This window comes from Danio rerio, chromosome 19, assembly GCF_052040795.2.
Source record: "Danio rerio strain M-AB ecotype USA chromosome 19, GRCz13ab, whole genome shotgun sequence".
Taxonomy (NCBI): Eukaryota; Metazoa; Chordata; class Actinopteri; order Cypriniformes; family Danionidae; genus Danio; species Danio rerio.
The window spans coordinates 50,555,677-50,567,500 of NC_141039.2; the positions used below are offsets into that span (position 1 = coordinate 50,555,677).

General features: G+C 33.6%; 1 protein-coding gene across 5 annotated transcripts in view; it reads left to right on the top strand.

Annotated features, from left to right (window-relative positions):
* Positions 1-11,824, top strand: part of LOC100329589 (ephrin type-A receptor 7) — a 189,254-nt gene that overhangs the window by 129,321 nt on the left and 48,109 nt on the right. For all 5 annotated transcript variants that reach the window (XM_087293837.1, NM_001441487.1, XM_087293838.1 and 2 more), the window contains exons 4-5: positions 775-930; positions 3,837-4,184. In XM_087293837.1, coding sequence (XP_087149963.1) covers positions 775-930; positions 3,837-4,184 — 504 coding nt within the window. The remainder of the gene's footprint in view (positions 1-774; positions 931-3,836; positions 4,185-11,824) is intronic.

Sequence of the window (11,824 nt, forward strand, 5' to 3'; positions counted from 1 at the left end):
AGCACTGTTGCCTCACAGCAAGGTTCTAGTCCTGACCAGGGGTAAAAGATTTTTGAATTTTCATGTTAAATGTTGAATTTTATATTTTAAATGTTAAATTTTATATTTAGATTTTTTATTTTATTTTATATTTTTATTTAGAATTTTATTTTGCAGTTTTATTTTTTAACTTTAAATTTTAATTTTTAAATGTTGAATTTTGATTTTCAATTTTATTTAGATTTTTGAATTTCGAATTTAGATTTTTGATTTTTGATTTTTAATGTAAAATTTTATATTTTGATTTCTGAATTTTGAATGATTTTTGTTTTGATTTTTTTATTTTGATTTTTGAATTTTGAATTTTAAATGTATATTTTTATTTTTTATTTTGATTTATTGATTTTATTGAATTTTGATTTTCAATTTTGAATGTTGAATTATATATGTAAACTTCTGAATTTTCAAATTTTATTTTAAATGATGAATTTTATATTTTAATTTTTGAGTTTTGAACTTCGATTTTAATTGTTGAATTTTATATTTCGCTTTTTGAATTTGTAATTTTCATTTTGCTTTATTTTTTTAATTTATAAATGTGGAATTTTAAATTTCAAATTTTATATTTCGATTTTATTTATTTATTTAAATTTTTTTAATATAAAATTTTAGATATTTCTATTTTTAAATTTTGATTTAGAATTTAGAATTTTTTATTTTGATTTGATTGTTGAATGTTTAATTCATGTTTGGTGTGTATCAGACTCACTGACTGTGTGTTTTCTGCTTGTCCAGCTTGTCCTCCAGGCACCTATAAGATGTCTTCCCGGCAGCAGGAGTGTTTCTCGTGTCCGGCTAACAGTAAAGCTGAAGAGGAGGGTTCAGTGCTGTGTGTGTGTGAGGACGATCACTTCAGGACGCCGCTGGACCCGCCGTCCGCTCCATGCACACGTAAGGCTAACATAATATATAATATATAATTTTCACAGTATTTCCTATAGTATTTTTTCTTCTTGAGAAAGGCATGTTTGTTTTATTATGGCAGGTCTTTTTTTACATTTTATAACCATATTAAAGTCAATAATTCTTTTATTTGTTGCATTTGAATTCTTCAGGATACAGTGTTTGCTCAAAAACTAATGTTATTTTATTTACAAGCACTGACTGTGAAAATATACATACACTCTTCAATCCTCAGTTAATTTTTATCAAAGAACTATTTGTCATTAACTGTAAAGTATTCACTGTTGAGTTCACTGAAATTAGGCCTTTCAGCAGCTCAGCCAATGGCATGCCTTTAGGGCGGAGCTTATCTGATTCTCAGCCAATGGCAGAAGCAGCAATCAAAGCCGCTTTCAAAGCAGTGCTTATTATGATTGATTACATTTAATGGGACAGAAATCAAACTCTTAAGCTGTGTGTGTGTGTGTGTGTGTGTGTGTGTGTGTGTGTGTGTGTGTGTGTGTGTGTGTGTGTGTGTGTGTGTGTGTGTGTGTGTGTGTGTGTGTGTGTGTGTGTGTGTGTGTGTGTGTGTGTGTGTGTGTGTGTGTGTCTGGCCTGAACGACTCTCTGGCTGCTTATGTGTTTTATTTACACCATTAATTACTGCATTGATCCGGCCGCTGCTGTATAAGCGAGAGAAACGCCGTCTGATGCTCCTAATTATACTATCGATTCTACACTCACTCCTATGAGCAGATGCCACCGCTTAGTTTATTAATGTGTGTGTGTGTGTGTGATAGAGTAGACACTAAATGACGGAATTTCAAGACAAAATGTCCTAAATACACATGCAAACATTACTTTTGAGCGATAACTCGCTATAATTTGTGTTGTTATTGAAGACTGTTAAACACTTTGGTTTCAGAAGAATATAAAAGTATTGAAAGGTTTATTTGAATGTAGCTGTAATATATTCCTGTATCTGCTGTTTCTCTCTCTCATTAATTTTCCCTGAAGCGATTTAAGCCTCAAGCTCCGTTAAGCTTCACCCAGTTGTAGCTAATTGGGTTAAATTATTAAAGGAATTACAGTTCATTGAGGAGTAATTATCATCATGTAAATTACAGTGCGTTCTGATGACATTTATTTAATACTAAGGCATTTTTTGTCTTTATTGGTGTGTTTAAAGCCCGTTCATTTCTGTATTCAGGTTATTAAAGCAGAATTGCATTTCAAGCATTTATTTTCATGGATTGATGAACAACGAGTTATTGGTGAAATAATGCAGAATGCTTAAATGTGATGGGGAAACACAACAAATAGGTTAAGTTACATAGACTTATATCAAAAGGAAACTCATGATTATTTTAGTTTACCCCATTGTCAGATTATTTTGCTTGTTTTACGGAGAAGCTCACTTAATTTTGGCTCATTATTTCTAAAAACAAGACTATATTTTCTGCTTGTCTAGAAGATTCTTCTTGATTTAGGAATTTTTAGATATTTGTACTAGAAACAAGACAAAAAAAAAGACTACTATGGTAGTCAATGTTACCAACATTCTTCAAAATATCTTCTTTTATGTCCGAAAGAAACTCTATTTAATAGAAGGTGTATTAGTAACATCGTAAACAACAAATAATTAATCTACTATTAATGTATCCTAAACATCATTACTCATTTATTTATTTATTGTTTTATTTATTTAGTTATTGTTTTATTTATTTATTATTTTATTTTTTGTTTTATATATTGTTTTATTTTTTGTTTTGTTTGTTTTTTGATTGTTTTATTTGTTTATTTTTGTTTTATTTGTTTATTTATTGTTTAATTTATTTATGTATTTATTGTTTTATTTATTTATTTATTTATTGTTTTATTTACTTATTCATTTATTTATTTATTATTTATTTATTTATTGTTTTATTTTATTTATTTGTTTATTTATTGTTTTATTTATTTATTCATTTATTTATTATTTATTTATTTATTTATTGTTTTATTTTATTTATTTGTTTATTTATTGTTTTATTTTATTTATTTATTTATTGTTTTATTTTTTATTTTTATTTTTGTTTTATTTGTTTATTTATTTATTTACTATTTATTTATTGTTTTGTTTTATTTATTTATTGTTTTATTTTTTAATTGTTTTATTTATTTATTGTTTAATTTATTAATGTTTTGTTTTGTTTATTTATTGATTTATTGTTTTGTTTTATTTATTGTTTTATTTATTGTTTTATTTATTTATTTATTTAGTTAGTTAGTTAGTTAGTTAGTTAGTTAGTTAGTTAGTTAGTTAGTTAGTTAGTTAGTTAGTTAGTTAGTTATTTATTTATTTATTTATTGTTTTTGTGACCAGATTTTAGTGTCGGGCCTTGTTTTATATGCTTTTGTGTGGATTGCGTTTTCTCCTCAATACAGCACGTCTTGTCTTATATTTCTGAAAAAAGACAATATTTTTTGAAAATGCTTGTTGATTTAAAGAGTCACGAAACACCAGAACACATGTGTTGAGCTGTGACTGTCTTGTTTGTGGAAAGTGGAAATTTGTTGTTTTTGAGTTATTTTAAGCAAATTCGTTCTTCCGGTTTGAAGCGAATTTTTGAAGCTGCGTCACGCCGATTGATCCTTGCGTGTATTTCAGTGTGGAGAGTGGATGTCTGTACCTGGGAGTGCATCGTGACGTCTCTGTGTGGGCAGCATTAATTCAAGAGAAAGACTCTGTTCAAACCAATCAGTGTGCTCTATTGTGTATGCGGTGCAACTTTATTAACCAGTTAAACTCTGCGGACCCGGTATATTTAAAAATAATAGAAGGTTAATTAGTAACAGAGTAAACACCAAATAATTAATCTACTATTAATGTATCCTCAACATCTTGACTCCTTATTTCTGTGTTTTGCACACAGGCCCCCCCTCTCCTCCCCGCGATTTGGTATTTACCCTCAAGCAGTCTACACTCATTCTGGAATGGGCTGCACCAAATGACTCTGGTGGACGGGTGGATCTGTCGTACAGTGTGGGGTGTCGGAGGTGCGTGGGGCCCCCGAGGGCCGCTCAGCTGCAGTGTGAGGCGTGTGGAGCCAGCGTGGGCTTCGTCCCGCAGCAGAACGGTCTGACCGAACGCTCCGTTACGGTGGTAAACCTGCTGCCCAACTCCAACTACTCCTTTAGTGTGGAGGCTCATAACGGAGTGTCGGAGCTCCTGCCCAACAAACGCTTCTACACGCAGGTCAACGTCTCCACCAGCCTGCCAGGTACTGTCTCTAGTTTTTATGTTGTTGTTGTTGTTTTTATACACATATTTTTATTGAATTTTTGGGTTATTTTATTTGATATAATTTTTCATTTTCTATGTATGTGTTTAAATAAATTTAATTATTTATTAATTAATTAATTAATTAATTAATTAATTAATTTATTTATTTATTAGTTTGTTTATTTATTTTTATATTTTTTTATTTTTTTATTTTTATTTTGCATTGTTTTTGTGTCCACTGATTCAATCCAGTTATGTTCAAGTTGTGAGGAATTGTGCTGCTCATAACAGGAATTGTTGATGTTTTCAGTGTCAGGCCTTGTTTTGTGTGCGTATGTGTGGCTTCTTGTCTTATAGGGTCATTTTATAGGGTTGTCTTCGAGTGAAAGAATGCAATTACACTGCAAAAAAAGACTAGGGGTTTCCAGACTAGGGGTTCTCAACCTTTTTCACTTCAAGGCCCACCTTTTCCTCCAAATGTTTTTTATTTATGTTTTTTTTAAGGCCTGAACTGATTGTGGTCACACTTTACAATAGGGTTTATTATTCATTCATTCATTCATTTTTCTTGTCAGCTTAGTCCCTTTATTATTACTATTTAGCCTACCCAATTCACCTGTACCGCATGTCTTTAGGCATGTCTTTACCTAAAGACAGAACTCGTGTCTTGTAGCATCATTGTCACACTTAAAATTAAACATTACAGTTGCCCAGCTTACTTTCAGGGATGGATTTAGTTATTAAGGGGCCCTAAGCAGTTCCAGCCATGAGGCTCAACAGTCTTAACATGCACTCCTAATGTGTAATTTAATTCATTTAATTTAAGTTTTTTTTTATTTTTATATCTTTTATACATTTATTTTTCTTAAAATGAAAAGGAAAAAATTGTTGGAGACAAATTTGCAGAAATATAATTAATTACATTACAATTTTAGAAAAATTCAACATTGTGTCAGACCCTAACTGTACATTATATATGCTATATGTATAATTTATAGGTATAATTTATACTTCTATGTATTTATTAGGGGCCTCCAAATTTCCAGGGGCCCAATTTTACGCTACAAACACCTTGTAATAAATTGCCAGTGTGTTATTTTACAGACTTACTTCTCTAGATATTATTTATTTTATTTTTAACCACTTAAATATCAAATAAAGTCCCTTTGTTGAACTGTAGAGATGTGGACAGAGCAGAGATCAACATCCCATAATGCAAATCACAACTGCAAATAACACACAACACAGTGACTGTTCATTAACAGAGATTGTCTACAGCGTGTGTGAACAGAGTATAGTGTTGCATTACTGTACATGTTTAGCGTGTGTGTTGTGGTGATGTTGGTGGATGCAGTATCTGAGGACAGCATTAATACTGCAGCAGATGTTTTCCCTCATCTGCACTTGATTTGAGTGGAAGCTCCGCTGTTTTGAGCCAAATGACGTTGATAAATCCGCTTATTCATGCTTCTCCGTTTCATTGCATCTCGTGTCTTTGCACATTGTTTGGGATTAAACTGCATTCTTGTTTTCTTTAACGCTGACCTCTATTGTCTCTCGGTTTATTGTTGTTTTTATATTGTGTTATTGTATTGAGGAAGCAAACGTTTCTCCTCATTTGTTGCAATGGGTCTCTTATTTAGTGCAACTACACAATTGCAAATCTACCAACAGACACTTTATTTTTCCTTTCTAAAGGTCAAGACTAAATATTTTGCATGTAATTATTTTATATTTTAGTTTATAGTGATTTCTTTTAGGTGAAATTTTAATTTTCTGCTTAGTTATAACACAAAATATATTTACATAAAGTGTAATAGTCCTTTGCTACAGACACAGATTTCAGATACCAAAGGCTATAGTGAACTGAAATAGCAGCAGAACTGTACAGATTTTTTTAATTAAAATTTTTAATTTAATTTAATTTATGTATTTTTTTTCCTAATTTTTTTCAAATATCTTTATTTTTTCTCTATTTTTAAATTTTTTTGTTATTTTTGTTTGTTATTTTTATTTTATTTTAATTATTTGTTTTTCCAATTTTTTTAATTCTATATTTGTTTTTTTTTCTTTTGTTTGCTTTTTTGTTATTTTTGTTAATTTATTTAATATTTTTATTTTTTCCCTGATTTTTAATTTTCAATTTGTTCATTAATTTTTTTTTTTTCCAAATTTTTTTCTATATTTGTTATTTATTTTATTTATTTTCCTATTTTTATATATTCATTTATTTTATTTATTTTTCCTAATTTGTTTAATTCTATATTTGTTTTTTTTTCTTTTTTTCTTTTGTTTGCTATTTTTTTTTTTTTTATTTATTATTTTATTTTTTTCCCTGATTTTTAATTTTCAATTTGTTCATTATTATTTTTTTCCTAATTTTTTTCTATATTTGTTATTTATTTAATTTTATTTATTTTCCCTTTTTTCTATTCTATATTTATTTATTTTATTTATTTTTCCTAATTTGTTTAATTCTATATTTGTTATTTTGTTTTATTTTATTGTATTTATTTTTCTTAATTTTGAAATCTCTTTGTTATTGTATTTTTTTGTATTTTATTTTATTTTGTTTTATTGTTATTTTTCCAAATTTTTAAATCTGTTTGTTTGATTTTATTTATTTGTTTTTGTTTGTTTGTTTTGCAATTGTGCGTAGTCTTTGTGGCCACGGATTTAATCCAGTCATGTTGATGTTGTGAGGAGATGCTGCTCCTAACAGAAACTGCTGATGTTAAGTGATCAGACCTGTGTAATGTGAGGCTGTTGCCGGTTTTCAGTGTCAGGCCTTGTTTATGTGTGTATGTGTGGATCAGGTTGTGCCTGTATTGTGGGGACCGCATTAAATGCCACATAAGGATAATAAAACCTGAAATGACATTGAGCCAGCGTCCCCATGGGGTAAATGCTATATGAACACAGTAAACTGTGTTAATGCAGGATCTTTGTGTGAGAGAAAATATCATCGACTCCAAGAACAACAGCGCAGTGTGAAAACGTGTGTGTGTGTCTGAGTGAATGTGTGCAAGCATTTAGCAGTGTTTGTGTGCGTGTGTGTATATGTGTGCATGCTTGTGTTTGCATGTATGTGTGTGTATGCATGTGTGTATAAATGTGCATGCCTGTGTGTGTGAGTGTATGCATGTATATGTGCGTGTGTGTGTGAGTGTATGCATGCATGTGGGTGTGTTAATGCATGCAGTTGTGTGCGTGCGTGTGTGTGAGTGTGGTGTGTGTACGTATGTGTGTGTGAGAGTGCTTGCATGTGTTTGTGAATACGTGCATGCATGCATGCTTGTGCATTTGTGTGCGTGCGTGTGTATGAGTGCGTGTATGTGACTGCTGATGTGGAGCTATGAGCACACGCTCCAGTTTTACTGCTGACCAATTAGAAAATGACGTTGTGTAAGAGCAGCATCTGGAGGCAGACAGGGCTTAGAGAACAGCTGGTGTGTGTTTGTGTGAGAGGTCACTTCCAGAGAACACACACACACACTGTGTATATGCACACACACACTCACACAAATATACTGCATGAATACACACACACACACACACACATACACCCATACACACACGCGCTCACACAGTTATGTAAATGCCTGTACAGAGGAATCACTCAGAATATTAGATCCTCAGTGCTGTTGTCAGGCGCATCTACAGGACTGTGTGTGTGTGTGTGTGTGTGTGTGTGTGTGTGTGCGCGTGTGTGTGTGTGTGTGTGTGTGTGTGTGTGTGTGTGTGTGTGTGTGTGTGTGCGCGTGTGTGCGTGTGTGCGTGTGTGCGTGTGTGCGTGTGTGTGTGTGTGTGTGTGTGTGTGTTTGCGCGTATGTGTGTGTGTGTGTGTGTTTGCGCGCGTGTGTGTGTGTGTGTGTGTGTGTGTGTGTGTGTGTGTGTGTGTGTGTGTGTGTGTGTGTGTGTGTGTGTGTTTGCGCGTGTGTGCACGTGCGTGCTGAGGTTAACTCACTTTACACAGCAACGAGACATCAACACACATACATTGCATATATGATCACACACACACACACACACACACACACACACACACACACACACACACACACACACACACACTGCATATATTATCACACGGACTACATATAACCTGTATGATCTTTCCCCATGTAAGCACACCCAAACACGTACATTACACAAGATGTACGATAAGATGTGTGATGTGATAAGATATCACACACACACACACACACACACATATATACATTGCATATATAATCACACACACTACATATATGATCACACACACACACTGCATATATGATCGCACACACCAAACATTCTCTACACACACACTCTCTCTCTCTCTCTCTCCAACACAAACACTCACCAAACATTCACTCCCACGCACACACACCCACCCACACACCCACGCACACTAGTAACAGCTCTTCTGAGAGTGCGGGTTATCCTTGAGTTTGTGTGTGTGAGTGTGTGTGTGTGTGTGTGTGTGTGTGTGTGTGTGTGTGTGTGTGTGTGTGTGTGTGTGTGTGTGTGTGTGTGTGTGTGTGTGTGTGTGTGTGTGACAATGCTTGTTTACTGAGAATGGAGCAGCAGAGAGAGGGAAATTGTGTTAGCATAAATATGCAACACATGTAAAAAATTAAAGAGTTGCGTTGTGTCCGCCCACACGACTGAAAACACACACAGATGAGGCGTTTCAGAGCGATAAGATGCAAAACACAGAGCAAAATGACACCTGAAAGCCATTAAAAGTGAACCAATGCGAGTAAAAGACTCTGAGTTGTGCAGTTATCTCACTGCTTTTGCTTTACAGCTCTTTATATGTGTGTAAATGTAGAAAATGGATATTTGTCATATTTCAGATGCTCAAACTCTTGCTCAAACTTCTCCATGTGCTGTAACATTACTGTATTGCGTGGCTGAATATTAAAGTCATTAATACTAAAGCAGTTTATGCATTTAATAGTGGACTTCCTCACTCTCCATCTTCAGACAGAAAGAGCAAACCTGCAGCTCTGTAAAGATGTTAGAGTAGCTGCAAACTCAAAGCTGAACTGTTCTGTGGGGCTTTGTGGTGTGACCTAAATAAAAGTTTACTCTATGAGAAAGTGGTTGGAACGGTGGCTCAGTGGTTAGCGCTGTGGCCTCACAGCAAGAAAGTGACTGGTTTGCGTCCCGGCTGGGTCAGTTTTTCTGAATGAATCTTTCCATTCTATTCTATTATGTTCTATTGTTCTATTCTGTTCTATGGTTCTACTCTAATGTTCTATTCTGTTATAATTATATATCATTCTATTATTCTGTTGTTCTGTTACATCATTCTTATAATCTTTTTTATTATTCTATTATATTCTATTCTGCTCTTCAATTCTATTTTACTGAATTCTACTCTATTCTATTATTCTTATATTAAATTCTATTATTCGTATATCTTACTATATTATTCTATTATGTTTATTCTAGTTTATTCTATAATTCGTATTATCTATTTTATTATTCTATCCTATTCAAATCTATTCGGTTCTACTCTATTCTATTCTTTTATTCTTTCCATGCTATTACTCTTCTATTCTATTTTATTATTCTTTCATTTTTATTTTATTTTTCTATTCGGTTGTGTTATTCTAGTTTATTTTGTCTTATCTCTTTTATTATTCTATTATTTAATTTTTTCCACTCTATTATTCTTCTATTCTGTTCTACTATTCTCTGTTTTTCTATTCTATTCTGCTCCATTGTTCTTGTTGTATTCTATTCTGCTCTTTTCTGTTATATTATTCTGTTCCATTATTCTGTTCTATTAATCTATTCTTTTCTACTCAATTCTATTTTTATTCCGTCGTATGTTCTGTTATTCTATTGTATTCTATTCTATTATTTATTCTATTCTATTATTTATTCTATTTTATTCTCTTATTTTTTTCTGTTCTATTGTTCTAGATTATTCTATCATTATTATCATCTATTTTATTTTATTTTTTATTCTACTCTATTCTATTATTCTTTACTATTTATTCATTCATTCATTCTTGGGATTACTCCTTTATTTATCAGGGGTCGCGACAGTGGAATGAACCAATAACAATTCCAGTACATGTTTTATGCAGCGGACGCCTTTCTAGCTGCAACACAGTACTGGGAAGCACCCACACATACACATTCACACACTCATACACTACGGCCAATTTAGTTGATCAGTTCCCCTATAGTGCATGTGTTTGGACTGAAACCGGAGCACCGGGAGGAAACCCACGCCAACACGGGGAGAACATGCAAACTCCACACAGAAACACCAACTGAGCCAGGTGGGACTCAAACCAGCCACCTTCTTGCTGTGAGGCGAACGAGCTACAATCTAGATGTATTACTTTATTCTACCCTGTTCTATCACTCTATTCTATTGTGTTTTGCTCTATTGTGCGGTATATGAATGAATGAATGAATGAATGAATGAATGAATATGAACTCATCAGTTGTTTTGTCAGGTGTGTCCTGAAGTTAATCTGACTGAGGCTAAAGGTCAAACACACACACACACACACACACAGTGAGAGTGAGCTGATGATGATGATAATAGACTGGTGAGAAGCTGCGAGACGCACACAGAGAGTCATTTCTGGCAGAGAGGAAAGCAATCGTGCTGCAAAGAGAATCAAGTAATGAAGAGCGCCGGAGTCAGTGCCAAATAAACGTCCTGCAATCTACTCTTAATGGAAGGCAGAGTGTGTTTGTGTGTGTGTGTGTGTGTGTGACCTGATGTGTGTGTGTGTTCTGATGAAAGCGATCTCCTGCATTTATAATCATGCAGCTCCAGCACAGTGCATTAGCGCTCTATGAGTGTATGTGTACATGTGTGTGATTACATATGTGTGCGTTTGAGTGATGTGTGTGTAGACATATAAGAAGTGTGTGTATGCGTACGTGTGTGTGTATATGTGAGTGTTTCAGTGCTCTCTATGTGTGTGGGCATGTGTTTAAGTGATCTGTGTGTGTTTGAGGTGTGTGTGTGTGTGTGTGTATGTGTTTGAGTGATGTGGTGTGTGTTTCTTTGAGTGAGATCTGTGTGTGTGTCTGTGTGCAGGTGTGTGTTTGAGTGACGTGTGTGTGTTTATGTTTGTGTGTGTTTGAGTGTGTGTGTGTGTGTGTTTATGTTAGAGTTACGTGCGTTTGAGTGTGTGTGTGTGTGTGTGTGTGTGTGTGTGTGTGTGTGTGTGTGTGTGTTTGAGTGATCTGTGTATTTTTATTTTTGAGTTGTGTGTTTGTATGTGTGTGTTTGAGTGTAATGTGTGTTTTTGGAGTGAGATCTGTGTGTGTCTGTGTGCAGGTGTGTGTTTGAGTGAAGTGTGTGTGTTTATGTTAGTTATGTGTGTTTGAGTGATGTGTGTGCGTTTATGTTTGAGTTTGTTTGAGTGTGTGTGTGTGTTTATATTAGAGTTACGTGCGTTTGAGTGTGTGTGTGTGTGTGTGTGTGTGTGTTTGAGTGATCTGTGTATTTTTATTTTTGAGTTGTGTGTTTGTATGTGTGTGTTTGAGTGTAATGTGTGTTTTTATGTTTGAGTAATGTGTGTGTTTAAGTGATGTGGTGTGTGTTTGAGTCAGATCTGTGTGTGTGAGTGTCTAGATGCAGGCGTGTGTTTAAGTGTGTGTGTATGTTAGAGT